We start from the raw sequence: 19,251 nt of genomic DNA, 5'->3' as shown, positions 1-19,251 counted from the left end.
TAGAAGCATGAAGCCACATGGAGGGCCCTTATATTAATTATTGTAGTACAGAACAGCAAACATGCAAATAAGCTGCCGTATGTTGAGACAACAATCTTCTGAAATAATCAGCCTTGGCATTAGCTACGAAAGAGAGCAGAAAACCTACCTTCTTTGGATTATAGCGATTTTCTTTGTGCTTTCCACAGTCTACCACATAAACTACATCATCTATGGTTATGCTAGTCTCTGCAATATTTGTGGCTATTATAACCTGAAAGAGGTAATTCCCAAGTCAAATACAGAACAATAAGCAAATTAATCATTTAAGAATAAACAAAATGGCGATGACAAAGAAGAGGTCCTTTCCGTACAACTATCAATTGAAGGAAGTATGGTCCAACAAGAACTCATGGAGTAAATGATGAGCATGCATATCTAGACAGGTAGAATGATGTTCAGCATTATCTGCAATAAGACAAAATAAACATAGCTCGTTCCATCTTGGACCTTTCCATTCTTCATATCATGCACCACATGGTTGTAAATGTGTTCTTGCTGAATCACTCTTGAGAAGAAACTCACCCAAGCAGCTTCAAGATTCAAACTGAAGTTCTAACTTTCAATTTTTAAGAGACCTTGCACACCATTTTGAACCCTTCCTGACACGGTTCTTCATTATAAACGACATCAAGAAAGGTTGCCCTTTCTCGGCTCTCTATGAAGATAGTACCAGTAACAATAAAAGGATGTCATACTGGCACTACTTAATAATTAGGGGTGTGAAACGGAGTAATTGAACTCTATTATATCATGTACCAGTCACACAACCAGATGGATAAATGTGCCAATCATATCATTTGAAATCAAACGTGAATTATGTCAGTAGACAAGGGTTTTGATTCAAATTGAAAGGTAGTCGCCAACGAAAGCTGAAAAGTAGAAGTTGTTGGATGAGGCCTCTGTAGGAGCGGAGCAGCAAGTACTTGAATAATGACATAGCAGTAAGAGCATGGGAAAGCTAGGATGAAGACAGTAAGCTTGTTGGCTTCATCACATAGGTTTTAATCAAAATGTAATTCTCGGGTATTAACAATCAGTACAAGATCTAGGGTAGGGTGCCAGATTGCAAGAGCAATTAGAGCATTGTGTGGTCAATGAGAGGATATGCAAAGAAGGGAAGTTTCTTCTCAGCTAAAAGTCTATAAGACTTCATATCCCTTCTACTTGGTATGTGTAATAGCAAAAGGAGATCCAATTGCTAGTTCTGGTAGAAGGTAATTTGCAAGCCCAAGTATCTGTTCCATTCAAGCATTTTCTAAGGGCAAATCATTAGAAATAAATCATCAAAATGAATTACTGCACTACAGACAGGGAAACAGCAATTTACCATCTTCCAGTATTAGTTGATTTAATTGTGTTCAGACAATGATGCAGATTAATAACACAAGAAAGACACCGTATAACCAACACGCGAAAGAGAACAGAAAAGCGCAGAGGGAAAAGAACCCCAACTGAAGAAGATAAGATGCATACAGTGGAATTAGATAGCATAAATGTCTACAACAAAAGAACCTAAGCTTAAATAGAAAACATTACCTTACGGATGTTTTCCGGAGGTCTCATAAACACTTTTTTCTGATCCTCGGATGCTACAGAAGAATGCAAAGGAAGAATCCATTCAGAAGACTGTCCACTAAACTGGAAGGAGACCGACAGTCTATCAAGTAAGGTATGTATTTCTCCTACCCCCTGCAGCAGAATATATTTCACAAGTCAAACTTCCTTTTTATGCAGACATAAAACTCTGAAAGAGAAAATCAAAACCTAATTTAAGTGTTAATTGATGGACTTACCGGTAAGAAAACCAGTATAGCACCCTCCGGGTATGTTTCATCAATGTAGCATACCAGGTCTTCGAGAAGATCATAATCAATAATTTCTTCATTCAATTTCCTCTGACAAATGGTTCATAACGGTATTCTTTCAGTAAAGTGTTTTAGGATTTTAATTTGCATCAATGAACAGAAACTTTTAAGAAAAAATTACCAAATTTTTTTGAGTTTGTTCGCTGTAGTTTTGATAATTACTGGGATCATAATAGGGATTAATATATTCTTCAGAGAGCAGCGATTCATCACCCCATCCAGATAGGACAAGGTTCTTCTTCCCCCTGTGATTGCCAATAGGAGCATTCTGCAGCCATCCAATTGGAAGATATAAGAAGCTCTCAAGCTACATAAACAAAAAGCTAACACATTGAACTTCAAGTCAATAACAATAAGATCTACTTCAACTGTAAGTCAGTACCAGAGCAACACTCATGATGGTTTATTTTGATCCATTCGCTACTAATAATGGATTTTGATCAGAGATTAGTTAGAAGCTAAAAGTATAGATTGGTATAAGAGATGACCTCAAAACAGTTCCAAAGCAGAAGCCAGAAATTGCCAATGAGAGCATTATTTGGCAAAGAAAGAAAATTTCAAATTTCAGTCCATCTAAAATGTCAATTAAGGCAGGTAAACTGAAATACCTTTTCCCTAGTAGATGTACCATAGCTCAAAGAAGCAGGAGAATCGGATGCAAGGCGGTAGTTGGTACTCTCATAAATATCCTCGAGAAAATATGTTGAAACAGGATGTGTTCGGCCTTGAGCAGTAATTACAGGGCAGTGACCGAAGTAATGAGAAAACAAATGTGAATCTACTGTTGCAGACCTAAATAATGTAAAATAAAGAATAAATTCCACCATGAACAGTCATAAATATGAAAAAGGACACAGAACAAGAGAATGGGTACGAGATATTTATAAATGAAACCAAACCATACATGAGTATAACTTTCAGTTTTGCAGTACCAAGGGCAGATTGCTTCTGGATGAGACTCTTCAAGACAATGAGCAGAAAATCACCCTGTTGTGCAAAGAGATTAGTGTTTCTTCCAACTGGTTTCCAAATTTATTTATCCATTAATATACAACAAAAAAAGAGGATGAATCTGAGATTGCTAGTATATAATGTAGACCACAGCAAAAAGTGCTCTTTCCCTCCTCAGTTTGATGGTCCTAGTCATCCAGTGAATATGCAGCGAGCAAACGCTCCTTTATTCTAAATTCTCCTAACGCCCAACGATGAAGTCATTTAATTTCTTCTTTACAGTTTGCATACCCTTGTGTACTTCTTCCAAATTTGTCAAATTAATAATTCTTAATATGCTGTTTTTACAAGGTAAATATTTTTATTAATGTTGGGGAAATCCCCATATACAAGAAGTATACCAAAACGTAGTGAGACCAAGATCAAAATATGTTTCACTACAAAAGCCACCCAGTCATCTATACATACAAGAACCATTTTTTATGGCTTAAAATCATATTACCACAAGCTCTTAGCCAGTATGGAGTCAGGGTTCCTGCACTTGTCTATTTGGATTCACGGGGCGCCAAGAAAGGCATGCATTTTTAGTCGGTTGGCAGCAAGAAAGAAAATTACATATGTCGCTGTGCGTTATATATGCAAAAAAGAAAAAAACAAGAAAAGACTTGAACATCTCCTCTTGCATTGTCAGGATGCAACTCGCCTGTGGTGAGAGATCCTGAGATGGATCGAGATACAATGGAGGATGATTGAGCCCAGTGAAGGAGGCACCATCCAATTAGACCTTTAGAAGAAGAAGAGAAGACAAAGGACGTCGGATATTGCCACTAGCACTCATGTGGGTCTTATGAAAAGAAAGGAATACGAGAACTTCTAAAGAGAGAATAGCCTCTCATTTCTCGTCTCTTTTATTCCTCTCATTTTTCATCTCTTTCGATGCACCTATGAGGTTTCGATTTGTATTAAAAATATTGGGTATCTTTTTGGGAGAGCATATTCTTTTGTAGGTTCCCTACCTTTTGGTATATGTATACGAGATATTTTCCCATCATAATAATATTATCTACCTTATCAGAAAACAAAAAGGAGAATGAATTAGTATGGACGTAACCAATTATCACAATGAATACTAGTTTAGACACTACGTCATGCATTTCCCTGGTTTATCTTCTCCTCTTTCCTCAAACTTTCAACATGTATAACCAACCGGATAACAATGGTCTATATCTAGTCGGCTACCATTAGTAGGTACCTAATGTCATTGGAATCAGCATAAGAAAAGATTTAAACAACATGCTTTCATATTCATGAGGTCAATTTTTTGATAGCCTGATCTATATTATAAGCCAGTAGTGGCAATTAACTAACAATAAAATATAGTTGGTCACCACAATTCATCAACAATGTCATCCAGTGCACAAAAAACTCACCAGAAGTGACCTCTCATGGACTTCATCAACAATGATATGACTAACACCAGCCAAGTTTTTATTTCCCTGTAAAATAATACATTTAATATATAGCAGCAAAAGTTATTGGTTAATATTTTAACATTCTGCTAATTTATTTATATATTTAAAAAAGTAAAGTGGGCAAAGCATGTTATTACGACGAACAAATTCAAAACACAGAACTTGCAGTCAGTAAGCATGCAATAATTAGTAGGCGACTTACTGAAAACATTCTCAAAAGAATGCCAGTTGTACAAAAGAGGAGCTTTGTTCTCTCATTCCTAAAAGAGAATGAAGAATTAATAGATGATGTTTTGACATAATAATCACAAGAGAATAACAGAATCATTATGATACTTCAGTATTAATGATAATAATAGTTTTTAAAGCATGAGTATAAAAGGATACTTATTCTGGGTAGACCACTGATGGGAGATTCCTGTGTCTATATATGATGACAACCAGACCCATAAAAAGTTCAGCAAAAACAGGCTTGGAATGCTTAAGGAAAGCTACGGTCAGCAGGAAAAGTAGCAGAGCATTTATGCACAAAATTGGCTATCCATGTGAACCCGAGTATCCTAAAATTCGAGACCTAAATCCTTCTATTTCTCGATCCAATCAGCAATGTCTTATTTATATTCCTACTCCTCCCACGAGCCATGCGTGGTAGACCAGATTAAAACATATTTAATGTGATCGACTGAGATGATCATGCACAAACCAAGTGAAATGATAATGCATAATCCATACATGCAGCCACCTAGAGATAAATGACTGATGTTATTAAGCAATGGTAGCTTCATCTACCTAAACAAGTAATATAAATCAATTTCCAAACATGAGCAAATTTTGAGTCAACATGACATCCAATTTCATGATTCTGTATCCTTTTTTTTGTTGGGAAAAAGTGCTTTTGTATCCATTTAAAATGAAGACTTTGGGAAGCAATACCTTGCACTATCGAGGCGAACTTGGTAACCAACCAAGGAGTCACTCGAACCTGGTGAAGATTCACAACGCTCATCAGCAACTCTTTCAGCCACTGAAATAGCCTAGCAAAGAGAAAATGATAATCAGCGATCTTGTTAAGTGAGAGAAAACCAGATATGTAGGTGTAAAGAGCAAGATGAAAGCATTGCCCAATGACAAATAAAAATGAAGAGGAAGAGAATCCAATCTTACCGAAACCAATAGAGAAAATCTCAAGTAGTGGTTGACAAGTATCTACCCCACCCCAAAAAAAATAAAAAGAAGAAAAAATTATCTACCCTAATTTCTGAGCTCCATGCATGTGTGCTTCTAATATGATCGATTTCTTGTGTATGTGGCAGGAGATCCAATATACAAGAGCTCAAACTAGCATTGTCCTTGATGTGATAGACTTCTTCTAAATTGGAGTGCTTCACGAAGTCCAACTAATATTCTGTACCGACAATTCAACTAACTACAACATTAATCCTTTTTTCAACAAGGTAAGATTTTATTAATAAAAGGTACCAACTACCAAGATGGTAGTAGTTACAAAAGACCAGCATCTACCGTTAACATGGCAACTACACATCTCCTATATCCTCTAAAAAATCCATGTATTGCTCCATATTTTCCCTAGTACTTCTTTTACACCAGAGATTCAAATTTAATAAGCATCTATTCTGAATCCTGGATATATGTTGCCTTTTCCCTTCAAAAGAGACCCTGTTTCTTTCCAGCCATATTTTCCATAAAACACATAGAGGGATTGTTCTCCATATTGATTGTTGACTATTTGCCGTTCTTTGGAGTTGCCATGTCTCCAACAAGCTCTTTACTCTGGGGGGCATTGCCCACTTGACATATTTCGGAAGAGCTCCCAACACATATAACATCTATTACTTACAGTATTCCTCTCTTTTGCAGGTACTCCTGAGTTAGGCAAGTTTCCTTTGCTGCAACCAATCCAAAACAAGCAACTTTAACAGGTGCTTTTGTCTTCCATATTGCTCTTCATGGCCATTCTGATTCATATAACCCTTGTTGTTTCTGTAACAGACTAAAACATCTGCTGAATGTGAAATTTCCATCATTGCTTGCTGCTCAGATCAATGAATCTCTCCTGTTATCCTCCAAACTGACAGTGTCCAGTTATTGCATCAACTGAGCAAATTCGTTTACTTCCCAATCATTGAGACCCCTCTTGCAGATCAGCTGCCAACCATTGCTTGAATAAAAATCTCGCTACTCTCCCATTTTGATTTGTGGAACAACTGTATAAAACTAGAAATTTTGCTCTTAAGCTTTCATTCCAAGCCATACATCAGACCACAATTGAGTATTATTACCATTCCGCAGTTTCAACTGTACAAACTGGCTGTATTCACCCCAAAGATTGCTGATAGTGCTCTAAACTCCACCCTTTGAAGAGAACTAGACTGAGCAGGGAGAAAGACCTTCCTTCACAATTTGGCATCTAGCAATTGTCGATGGCCACCATGATTCTTTCCAAAAGCCGTTGTGACGACAGCTTTCCTATTCTGCCCACTATCTGATTATTCTTCTGGGAGTTCAACAATTCTCTTATCACTGTGCCAGCAACTTTTCCACTTACTCTTCGATCGACAATTCAAGCTATGTCAATGATGTCAAGAAGATTTGCATCACCATATCTCCTTTCAGTAACTGAGAATAAATTTGTTTCCGGTGTGTTGCAAAGAGCAATTTCTTTCAATGTGCAAGTTAGCAATTCTCCAAAAAAAGAATCCAGCTCTTCTTTTTAGTGATTCTTCACAATTATCAGGACACTATTCGAGTGACTGCTTATTATCTCGCTGGCTTTTAAGTATTACTTGTTTAGAAATAAACAAACTCAAGTTGTTTCACCACTTTGAGTTTTAGGGAGTGTGTTAAGTATCATAGAATAGTTTATTATGAGGAATATTCTTAATAATTATGCTAAAAGTCAAGAAAATCATGAAGAATATAATTGTCGTTTATTCATATTGATTATCCCATAATTATGAAAGTTACCTTATTTCATGACACTCAAGAATTCTACATAAGGGGCCACATTTTTTAATTATGAGAATAAGGAGCCATGTTGTTGTCCACCAATTTCAATAGAAGTTTTTTTTTATTCTTCCTTTTTTGAAGTCCCACCATAACAAAAACTTAGAATTCATTTTTCACTCTCACAATCAGCGAAAAACTGCAAAAGCATAAATAGTCACTTCCTCTGAGTCCAGTTTTCACTCTCACAACCAGCTAAAAGCTGCAAAAGTATTGGCATCTCCGTGAAAGATATACAAAGTAGTATTGGCATCTCCGTGAAAGATATACAAAGTGACAAGTGTTATCATAGAAGTTGAGAATGTCAGCAGAACAGGCGCGTAGGAAAATTACATTTTATTTTGAGTCAAATAAGCAGAAAGTTAAAAAAAAGTTACTTCCAGAGCCACTGTTTCAGCCAGTGCAAGCATATATATGATTACTGAAGGATAGCACTGACCGCGATTCTCCTTGGTTGTGTGCATATAATGTTACAATGTCCCCCACATCCTGATTCAATCATGTCATCCAGTATAAATTGAGGGACCTACAGAAATCAAAATGTAAAATTTCAGTGTTTCCAGAAACGAATGAAAATTTACAGGATACCCTCCATTGCACATAAAAATCATCTTAGTTGACTTCTTAGGTCAATTAGCTTTATTTGGAATAGTATTTCTGCTGACTTATTTCTCTAGCAACTGTCTCCGCAGCTCACTATCTGAGTTTTTAAATTTTATTATTAGCTCATTATCTGAGAATTAAAAGCACTGATTTGCTATTCCGCTAATTTGACAAAACATGTCAAACTAGGATCATTGCTTAAAAATAGGGAAAGAAAGTTGTCCGACGAGTGGGAAAAAAAATGACCAAAGCACATAATTAGTAGCACCGAAACAAGTGAAAGCTGCAGCGCAACGCAGTATTGAAGTAATTTGGAAAATATAAAGGCAAAATTTATGAATTCAACACCTGAGTTGTTTTCCCGCAACCTGTTTCCCCACAAATGACCAAAACATCATTCTCCTCCAGTGAATGCAGAATCTTGCCTTTTAAGTCAGCAATAGGAAGGGCAGCCCGTGATTTCAACATTTCCTGCACGAAAGACACAATAAAATATCTTCACAAATTAAAGCAGACAAGAAGGTAAACGACATCAATGGTAAAATATTTCAAAACTTATGAAGAGAAAAGAGGGAAATAAGGAAAGCCACTATGTAATGACTCCTACAGAAGTGCATGATATAAGGCTGGATACACTTGGACCACCATTTCAGTGAATGCGGATAACCTGAAACCTCAGAATCCCAGCGAACAACTGCCCCCGGTCAATTGTTAGTCATAAAAGCTCTACCCAAATAACGAAATAACATGAAAAAGTGAGAAACCAACCCAGGTTTAGCAAGCTGCAGACAAGCTCTATAACAAAGCAAAAAAAAAATCAATTGTGTTAGACAGTCTCTCTACCTTCAAAAGGTAGGGGTAAGGCTGCGTACACACTACCCTTCCCACCCCCCAATTTGTGGGACTACATTGGATTGTTGTTGTAAGCAACTGTGTTAAAACTAAAAAATGTAAAGAATCATATATTAACCCTAACTTGCAACAAACTCCAAATTCCCTCACCCCCACCCCCCAACCCAAAAAAGGAAAATGAAAGACTAGATATATTTACAGCCCTCAGTGCAAGTAAAATGGAGCTCCAACTGCAACCGCTAGAGCCCTCTAGTTCTTTTTCTTCTGTCTTCAGGATCTTTTCTACCTTTTATTCATTGTCATCTTTCAAGTTCTTCCATCATTTAAATCTGAGTTATTCATTTGTGATGTCTATATAGCTATTTAAAAGTGTAACAAGCAGCCCGAGACGAATGACAACATAATTTTAATAGTATAGACCTAGGAAGACTCTAACCTGGTACTTCTTTAACTTCTTTCTACCCTCTTGCTCCTTTTTCAGAGAGAAACTTTCTGCTTCTTTACTTGGGTTTCTGTCTGCAGAAAAACAAAGAGGTTATCAGCAAAACCACCTTTTACATTCTGAAAGAGCAGTGAACTCCCAAATGCCTCCAAACCAACAAGAACTAACTGGTATACAAGATTCTGTTACGGTCAAATTCACCCTTTACCGTCCCTAAGGGCAATGCTGAACCTATACCCAAACAGAAAGCATTATCTATTTGAGGTACTTTCATTTTCCCCAACACGAGACAATTAGTTTGCTTATTTGGCTTTTCTTGCCAATGAGTTATATCTTCCCCAAAAGAAGGAAATAATGAAAATCAATCTACTTAAAAGGGCACAAATTGAACTGCAATAGACATCAGAATAAATCTATTATTGCCAGCTAATGAACAGCAAAGCGAACGCAAAAGAAAAAATGTTCAGCCTTACTTGATCTAGATCCATGGTTGACACAAAATCAATAAATCAAAGCAAAAAAGATGTTCAAAAACTAGCAGTGCCTAGCTGCATAAGAGTTATCAAAAATTTTGCACTGTTCAAGCAAATAGGTCACATCTTGAAGTTATTTCCTGATGCAAACCAGAAAAGAAATCCATAAGCATAATTCACCTGTAAAATCAGCAATTGCTGTTTTATCTTCAGTGGCGTGAGGCTCTAAAAACTTTTCATCACTAGCATTATTGGAGACATCACAATGAGTTATGTTTTCAGAACCGCTGGTATCTAGTAATGAATCCACGAAATAGGCCCTTCGTTCCACTTGATCATCCACTATATCTATCACGGAATCACCTGTCCCCAAAAACACCACCATGCACATGAAAGAGGAGGAAATATCAGATCAGACCTTGAGAATGCAACTGTTACAGAATCGGGCTCTGCAGGTTGTGAATGAGAGCGTGCAAACACTGAGAGATCGGCGGAAAGAAAAACTAACAGAAGAGAAAGAAGATGAGCAACAAGCTAAAATATGAACATTGATGCCTGCACCTTTAGTGCTGACTACATGTTTGAAAAATGCTGATAGAGAACGTGATAAGTTAGCACTGCTCAGCGAAACCGTTTTTAAGGGTTGAAATAGATTTTGGAGGGATTATTCTTTTTTCATGGGATTTGTTTTAATAAACTCCTTTTATCTTTGTTCTTGTTTGGAAAGAAGTTGTAGCATTAGTTTTGCCTATGGACCAAGTTTATTGGGTGTATTACCTCTATGAAAGTTTCACCAATCAAAAAAGAGCAATGTTTATCATGCAAGGTTTGCAGTAAAAAGATAAGATAAACAATCTTGGGCTCTATGGCTACAAGAGTTCACAGTTTGATCAGGGTGAAATATAAAATTGAGGCACCAAAATGCTTAATATAATATCATTATTAAACATGTGACTGCACGTGAAGTAAGAAAATCACCTTCCTCCCACTGCAAAATAAGTGATGCATATGGCTCAGTAATTGGCATGTGAACTGGGAGATCTGGAAACAAGCGATGGAGAGCATAGGCTGCAACTCTGTTTTGTGCATCCTGAGCAAATCAGAGTTCATAAAAGAAGAGAATCATGTTCAGATTCACATTTCAAAACAAAACATAGCAAATTAACAAAAAAGTTGACAAGTACTTTTACAACAAATCTCTGCAACTACCAAGTTATTTTATATGCTTAACCAAGACAATTGCTTAGTTAATTGACACGATGTCTGCTTTCAGAAACCTACATCATGAATTTTGTGATAAGGGCTTTTCTTAATCAGATTGGTGAAATGGCTTAAGAGATGTGATAGAAGCAGAGTGGAGAAAATAGAGCATGGGTGTGACCCTCAAACAAAGGAAGAAATCATAAGGCTTTTGAGGGGACGAAACGACCATTATTTCAATTACGGAGTGTTAATTTTAGATATTTTAGGTGCACAAATGATTCTCCAAACAGGTATAGATGACTAGACTGACTTGCGGGAAGCAATACCCACTGTTGTGAAAAGAGCTCGCTTCAGCACTTAAAGCGCGAAGCGAAGCGAAGCAAGACCTCAGCAGCTTCTGTGATGTGAAGCGTAGCAGGTTGAATAAAGCAAGTGCTTCTGCAAAAAAAGCGAGAAGCGTAAAAGTGACAGTAGCGACAGAAGCGAGCGCTTCTACATATTAAGGACTGCCAACGTTAAAAATTTAAAAAGTTCATCAACTTCAAGCCCAGGTATGTGATTACTTCCTCCTCTTCCTCCTCCTCCTCCTCAGTGATAAATTGCAGCGAAATGCTGCCCAATTTTTTTCGTATACTTACTGCCATTTTTTTTATTTCATTTAATGCTCATTTTGTGCTTTAACTGATGCTACTCTTTAGTTTTTACATTGAAGTATTGAACATTTGCTTACAGTTATATGTGTTGTTGTGCAGTATTTATTTTATTTTATTTTTTTAAATTCCGCTTCACTTCAAAAAAGCGAGCGCTTCCCTTCTCGTTCTCGCTTTAAGCGAAAAGGGGCTTGTTGCTTTTCCTCGCTTCACACTTTTCACAACTGTTAACACTCCTCAAATCTATAAAAGTTTCAAGACACGCCAAATATAGAATTTAAATTTTTTAATCTTAAATTATACTTCTATTACGGATTTAAACCCTTGTGATTGATTTTTGAGTTACTTTTCTATTTATAAATAATTGGATATACAATTAGGGGAATATTAATAATTTTATATTATTAATTATTAAAAGTGAGTATCATTAAATACTTGTTAAGTCAAAAAAGAAAGAGCAAGAAAGGCCTAAAGCCCATAAAATGGGCTGTTGGAAAATAAAACTTCAAGCCTTCAGAAAACAGAACAAAGTTCTGTCATCCACGAAAAAGGTTAGAAGGCAAAAGCCTTAGACAAAATCCAGAACTAACTCACGAAGTAGAGAGCCACGAAACAGAGGCTGTTTACTCATGCAGGCAACGGAAGATCTAGGATTCTTTACAAATCACTAATTCTTGAACTCAGGTATGTAAAATTTTCTATTGTCAATTACCCTACAGTAGTAATAGATAAGAAATGAATAGTTAATTCCCTTCCCTTCTTTCTCTATATGGACAATAAATTCCATGTTTAGGTATGAAACTTTAAAATTAATTAAAATGCACTGGTTGCTGTAGAATCAATTATTTGACGGGTATAAATTGGGCTGGGGCCTACGTATTGGCTCAAGGAGTTTTGAGGTGAGTTGATATACCCCTTTATTAAAGTAGTTTAACTCACAAAAGCACGCATACAAGGTGTTTGATGAATTGCATAAAAGAGCTAATATATACTTAATTGGAGTGAGTAAGTACCTATTAGCTTAGAATTATTTTCTAGTTAAAATTTAGATGATTATTGTGATATATGTGCATAAATTTTCAGATTTTTTGTGTTATTCTTATATGCCATTTTCATGTTGAAAATTCATGAAGAAGCAAAAATCTTTAGAAATAATTTTGAATATTTATTTCATTCTTATGCCATACCTTACCTTTAAGGATTCAAGAATAAGTATGTTTGAAAGATTTAAATTTGAAAAATCACAAGAAGAAGTTTTAGAAAGAAAAGATTTTTGGGAGTATCCTTTATTCTGAGAAGGGGTCATCGTCCAGGCCGAGGGTCCTGACCAAGGCGTTGACTTCGTGAAACTACTCGTGCCAAAGTAGGAAGCACACGAGCCGAGGGTCTTGTTGCTGAGAATTTACTTAAGTCAGGCTAAGGTATGGTACATGAGTGCTGAGAACCATGGAACGAGTGGCACCTCGTTGATTGGGCCTATTCGATCAGGTTGGGATCGCACCCGTGCCGATCACACGGTGACTAAGACAGAAATAGGTCAGGATAGTTGGAACTCCCAAAGTATAAAGTGAAGTATTTTTTTTATAAGAAAGAAAAAGAAAAAAATTTCTTTTAGAATATTCATAAACTGCTATTATGCAATTATTTTAGAATTGTTCTTATAAGCTTTATGTTTTACATGCATTTAGAATCTTTGCTCGTAATGTATATGTTATTAAAGTCTCGTCCCCTGTCGTTAAGACTCACTGAGTACAATGGATGGTACTGACGTTCTCTTTTAGGAACCTACGTTGGTCTGCGGTAGAACGTAGGAACCCGTTCTGCAGGCGAGCAAACTACGGGTTAGGACTTCCCTCACTTCCAGTACTATTGGTGAACTCCGCTTTTGTTCGTGGAGTATTCCTTAGAGTCATCTTTATTTAGCTATTTCTTTGTTTACTTAGAGAACTGGTCAAGAAATCTCATGTCCTGAGCAGTGCATCAGTTTATCAGTAGAGGCTTCATAGACATAGTCGTTGGGTTAAGATTCAGATGTTTTTGATAATAACTTAGCAGTATTTCAGTGATTACTACGAATAAAGTTTTGGAGTCGGTTTATTTTAGATATTTAAAATTAATTAAAAGTATTTGGTTACAGTATTGAAGTTATAATAGATTTTATAAGCGCAGATGGTTCGCTCGGTCATGTTTAGTGATCGGGTACCGGTCCCGGCTTGTTTAGAAAATGGGTCGTGACAACAACACTATCAATACCTCATTGTCGGCTTCCTTTGAAATATACCTCTTGTAGAGGGAATGTTTCCCTTTCAGTCAATCTCTTCTTTCCAAAAAAAAGGTTCAATGTGCAGCTTCAGCCCAGAAGTTACCATTTTCCCTTTATGCTCTTACTAAAACTTGACCACTGATCATTCCAAACTACAACATAGATTGTATGGTCATCCAAGTTCCAATTATGTCATTCCTTCAGATTAAGTAAGACCTATGGAAAAAATTATCATATGTTTTTCTATAAGAGAATGGCATCACAGTTATGGCAGAGTCCTGCCAACCATGGGAAAAGCAAATAGAGAAGAGAAATTACGAGCTCTATGAACTGCCTCTTATCAACATTGTATGAACTATCAGTTAAACACTCAGACGGATTAAGAAACACCAGGGATCCGCAAAGGGGTTAAGAGCTCCTATAACAGTATTTCTTTTCTTGCTTTGCCAGGATAATGCACTTCAATAACATCATTAGTCGAAAAATAACTGGGGTTCTGTCACTTTACCCTTCATGGTTTCAATAATTTCACACTTTCCTTTTCTTTCTTGCAACCATGTTAAGAATTGAAGTGTGGTTTTGGGCAGTGACAAAGTGCAAACTGGACAAGCTTAAACGGCAAACTGAAAAAACTCTAGAGAAATTGATCAAGAGCTTAAGTAAAAAACAAGGTTAAAAAGGTCAAATAAGAACACCAAAGATTTTCAATATCATTCGGTAGTGCAGTTCTAGGGGCCCTCACATATCACAGCCTGACTAAGAATTCAGTCTGCTAAACTAGAGGGACAAACAATGTGTCAAGATATAATTAAAAAATAAAAGTATCCTCTCTCTAATAGCTTAAGCTTTTAGATGAGATGGTCACATACTTCAACATGGTCACAGAGTAGGCAGAGGTCCTAAATTCGAGTCTCATCGCCACCTATTATCAGAAAAAGAATCTCCACGTACTTTGCCCATAAAAAGAAAAGAATCAGGCTTGCACGTTAGGGGACGTGTTGATGACATAATTAAATAATAAAAGTATGTTCTCTCTAACAGCCTAATTTTTTTAGATGAAATGGTCACACACTTCAACACAATGTAGATATAGCTAAACATATTCCCTGCTATCTCATAAGAAACAAAGGGATAAATAACACACTCCTATTTTCATGTGAGTACAACATTTCTACCCATTATGGTATATTTTACACCCATAATCTGAAACGTGTGCATAGCGGCCAAATAGCACTAGTGCAATAATCATTGACTTCTCTTTCCTTTCTTTTTATGGGCATACAATTGCATACAGTATCAATAAAGCATTAGACGTTACCTCAGTAGTAGAAGAAGTATGATCCTGACTAGGAAGCTCGATTGTTACTAGCCCTCCAGCTTTTCTGCTCTTACCCCTCCCACTGGCTTTTCGCATTATACTAACAGTGTAATGTGAATTATTTCCTTTTCCAGGTATTTTCGCATATTTTGGTGCCTCCCACCCTGATCTTTGACAAAGTTGGTGAAGAAAAGCTTTTGGAATCTTTTGTGGATCTCCCTGCAATTATGACAACAGTTATAAAACTTTCTAGGAAGGAACAAAAACTTAAGAATAATAGCCAGAAGACCTCAAGTAGAAAAGGGAAGACACAAGTATACCGCAGTTCACATTTTTGCTAGTGGAGGGGGCAATTTAATTTCAGGCTGCAGGCCAGGTCCGCTCAGGTTCATCCAAGATTAACCTTCGTACCAACATCAGTTTACCTTTATAACACTACCAGTTTTTCCTTTTTCTTTTTGTTTAGTTTTTTTTCTAGGATAACGGTGGTAATTGGACTAGCTTCGGTGCACCTCGACTATTCCACCATGTATCTCCTACGTCCCACCAACACAGGATACCGGGTAACTCAACCCACCAAGGCTTAGGCAAATTGGAAGATATCAACTAGTGTTTTTGGTGTTGGCTAGAATTCGAACCCTAGTCTCCAAGGTGAAAATCCACCTCATTGAGAGTCAGGCCACACCCTCGGGTGCAATAACATTATCAGTTCTTTCAAAAGCTATGAACTTAGGGGCAATTACACCTTCTTCTGCCAAAGTAATTACATAGAAAAGGAAAACAATGAAAACATACTTCCTTCCGCCGAGAAGAGGTCACCCAATTTAGATTACAACTATTAGATTACACTATTGACTAGGCATCTTTATCCTGTTGTATCCTCCTTTATATGAAACGAGGAGCTCTAAATCTTCTTCATCTTTAGGTTTTACTAAAGAGGTCTAGACTACAGTCTACAGTGAAAAGTTTATAACTAACTCATAAGATCAGGTACCAAACTTTTACCTTTTTCCATATACCTTCTAACTTCTCTAAGTTTTTCTGACTACATAATTCTCTCATCTTTTCTTTCTTCTGCAGTTCTAGTATCGTAGATGACACATCAGCAGAGGAAACTTCTTCAAATAAGAAATCACCAAGCTCTACGTCTTCTGCTTCTCCTCCTGGAGCCACCTTATCATCTATAGGACCACTTGATGGATTGTTTTCAGTGAACTCATTGGAACTGCTATTGACAGCCACCTTTTCATCAATTCCGATCTCCTGTTCATGAGTAGTTGACGTTCTGAAATTGTGTGAAGGAACATTATCAACATCAAGCTTCTCTGAAGATGTGTCCAACACTGCATGGTCGGAAGCACTTTCATGTGCAGATTCCAGGATATCATCCGGTAGTCCTATAGTAAATTTCGTAAGTCAACCTTGCTAATGTAATGGAATGAAAGCCCAATATAGAAATCTTTCCCACCTAGAGCAGATATCTCCTGCTTGATCTTCCGAATGGTTCGGCTAGCTTGTTCATGGCTCTTTTTGTCACCACGCTCTTTTGCATGAATAGCTTCCAGCCTTGCATTATGAAATTCTTGGACAATAGACTCAATACTACGCCTTTTTCGCGAGGCCTGTTGACCAACAAAACATGAATCAAGGACAATAGCATGCTTTTCAGATTTTTCATTTAAGTGTCCTTGAGGGATCTAGACCTTATATCTACTCTGCATCACTAAAATAGACAAAATTCAGTTTGCTACAACACGAAAAAAGGATAAATGCTTGAAGGAAATACCTGTTACTATATCTAGATTCAACTTTAAAATTAACAGGTCATTCCCGCAAGAGAAATAGCAGTACGAGCCTTCAGAGAATGTAGACCATATATCTACTCCACCCACCAGCCCAATCTAAAGCCTAAACATAATAACAATGAACTGGACAATGGAAAGGAAACCTTACATCATCACATAGTCATGACTAAAGAGGATGTAACACATATCATGTGAACTAATGCTCTATTAGGGTTAAAACATGAAAAAAGTTTCCATGAGATTTACCTGCTCTAGGGAACCATCGTCAAACAAACCAGATTCCCAACTTTCAGCTTCATCCTGCAAATTCATAGTAAAAGAAGATTGTATGGACTCAGAGTTAAATACTTCGAATTTCAGTGGTTTTTATATTTATAATATTGGGCACTTTAAGATTAAAAGATTGAGTAATTTATTTCTGATGACTGATCCAGATGGGATTAAGAGAATTGGACAGCGTCCAGCCGCCATATCCTACACTACACGGTGCATTGATTGGAAAAAGGTGACTTAAGCCAGACACAATTGCTTGTATCAACTGTAAAAAGTCTCTGTCTTTTTGTGGAAAGATAATGTCAATGCACCTTATGTAGGAGGGTTCACTGCAGACACAATTACATCCTTAGTTAAGTTTTTCTAAGACAACAGCTAGCTGCCGAACCAAACAATAAGTAAAAGTGTAAGGCATGCAGTAGTTAACTAGGCATACGCACTCCCCTACAGAACCTCTCTCAGTTACCTTTTAGTTTCCTGTAATCAGAAAAATTCACAAAACCTGAAATCAGATAAACTGCAGTAGTTTCACTGCATAACCTACATACCTCTTTGTTGAACTAGAAGTTTCAAGTAGAAATACCTCTTCCTGTTGTTCCATATACTGACGGATCCAATCTGCTTGTGCACGTTCGACTGTACGTAGAGACTCACTATCACTTCGACCCTTCGGCACAACTGAAACTTCAGGCTTTCTCTCATCTTTAACTTCTGCCACAGATGAATCTGCTGAAGGAACCCAATCTTCTCGAGCAGTTGATATGACACCAACAGAACCTGCCAAAATGCATGTACGACCATGTCTTAACTTTCTATATCCTAACACTTTTCCTCACTTGCCAATTCTGGAAATTAAACATAAAATTTCTCATCAATACTACCTTCATTCAATTGAGAAGTACCACTGGAAAACTTCAGAGGAAGCTCATTCCCTCGCAAATTCAAGCATAGCCAATCTAAAGCAGCTTCAAACGTAGCTCTCTCCTTCGTAATCATATACAAACAATTATTAATTCAAACACTTGAAATCAATATTTTGCCAAATAGAGTTTACATTTTTTTTTCTTTGAGAAATTGACAGGTTAAAAAGGAGAATTTAAGTACTCAATTTAGTGAGTGGAGACTTTTTTTTTATTAGTACCTTGAGAGCGGATAAAGCGCGTTCGATTTGATCGTCGGAAAAGCCCTCGCAAGAGAGCTTTTCGTAAATAGAACGAAGTTTCTTGGCCTTCTGTGCTTTAGAGAGAGCATCCTCTGCCGGAATTGGAGCTGGAGATTGTGTAGACCGGCTGGAATTAAGCAGCAGCCGTCGGAGCCGGTTCTCGTTCTCGGCAGATATTTGCAATTTGGGACCAGTGGAAGAAGAAGAAGCTTTGCCTTTGGATGAGGATGATTGAGGTTTCTTCTTCTTCGGTGCCATATCTGAAACTTATAGTTCAGATGTTGTGAAGAAAATAGGCGGGAGAAAGAAATAACAATGGCGATGGAAGGACGATTTAACAATGAGCAGGGTACAGTATTAATATAGCACAGACTGCAGAGCTTTGACGGGAGAGCAGCTTGTTTGGATGTTGTTACCCGTTGTAGTATTGTATCGTTGTTGCAAAAGAATGCTTCTTTTGATTCTTTCCAAACTTATTATTCCACAATTTTATTTTATTCTTTATATCTTTTCCTATTTTAATTTCAAATCTTCGCCCTACAACTTACTTTGTTTTTTTTCAGAAACGTTAAAGGTGTTTGTCGCCTTTTATTTTATTTTTTCTTCTAATTTACTTTTAACTCAATTCTAACTAGATGTGCTCATTTATTTTATATTCTTTTGTCTTGCTCCTTTGTTCTACGATTTATTGTGTTTTAAATGATTTTTATACATAATTTTTGATAAATTTAATATTTAAATAATTGAGGATATTTTAGTAAACATATCAATTACAGTACAATACGGTACAGTCAAATCGAACAGTAAAATATTATTTAACAATAACAAATAATATAATTTATTGTATTTATAA

General features: G+C 36.7%; 1 protein-coding gene across 4 annotated transcripts in view; it reads right to left on the bottom strand.

Moving 5' to 3' along the window:
* LOC107822421 (DExH-box ATP-dependent RNA helicase DExH7, chloroplastic) overlaps nt 1–18,935 on the bottom strand; it is a 33,735-nt gene extending 14,800 nt beyond the window's left edge. For all 4 annotated transcript variants that reach the window (XR_012693486.1, XR_012693485.1, XR_012693487.1 and 1 more), the window contains exons 1-21: nt 18,378–18,935; nt 18,118–18,220; nt 17,820–18,013; nt 17,210–17,263; nt 16,627–16,780; nt 16,164–16,555; nt 15,159–15,377; nt 10,703–10,814; nt 9,905–10,087; nt 9,246–9,325; nt 8,306–8,428; nt 7,794–7,880; nt 5,264–5,364; nt 4,533–4,590; nt 4,289–4,354; nt 2,812–2,894; nt 2,516–2,699; nt 2,029–2,175; nt 1,836–1,937; nt 1,579–1,731; nt 149–253 (exon numbers count right to left, since the gene is read on the bottom strand). Coding sequence is in view for 1 of the 4 variants with exons in the window: in XM_075217512.1 (XP_075073613.1) it covers nt 149–253; nt 1,579–1,731; nt 1,836–1,937; nt 2,029–2,175; nt 2,516–2,699; nt 2,812–2,894; nt 4,289–4,354; nt 4,533–4,590; nt 5,264–5,364; nt 7,794–7,880; nt 8,306–8,428; nt 9,246–9,325; nt 9,905–10,087; nt 10,703–10,814; nt 15,159–15,377; nt 16,164–16,555; nt 16,627–16,780; nt 17,210–17,263; nt 17,820–18,013; nt 18,118–18,220; nt 18,378–18,656 (2,979 nt within the window). In the remaining 3 variants the exon portion in view is untranslated. The remainder of the gene's footprint in view (nt 1–148; nt 254–1,578; nt 1,732–1,835; nt 1,938–2,028; nt 2,176–2,515; nt 2,700–2,811; nt 2,895–4,288; nt 4,355–4,532; nt 4,591–5,263; nt 5,365–7,793; nt 7,881–8,305; nt 8,429–9,245; nt 9,326–9,904; nt 10,088–10,702; nt 10,815–15,158; nt 15,378–16,163; nt 16,556–16,626; nt 16,781–17,209; nt 17,264–17,819; nt 18,014–18,117; nt 18,221–18,377) is intronic.
* Nucleotides 18,936–19,251: the final 316 nt, after the last annotated feature.

The sequence above is a fragment of the Nicotiana tabacum genome, chromosome 7 (assembly GCF_000715075.1).
Source record: "Nicotiana tabacum cultivar K326 chromosome 7, ASM71507v2, whole genome shotgun sequence".
Taxonomy (NCBI): Eukaryota; Viridiplantae; Streptophyta; class Magnoliopsida; order Solanales; family Solanaceae; genus Nicotiana; species Nicotiana tabacum.
This window is presented reverse-complemented; position numbering and strand designations above follow the sequence as displayed.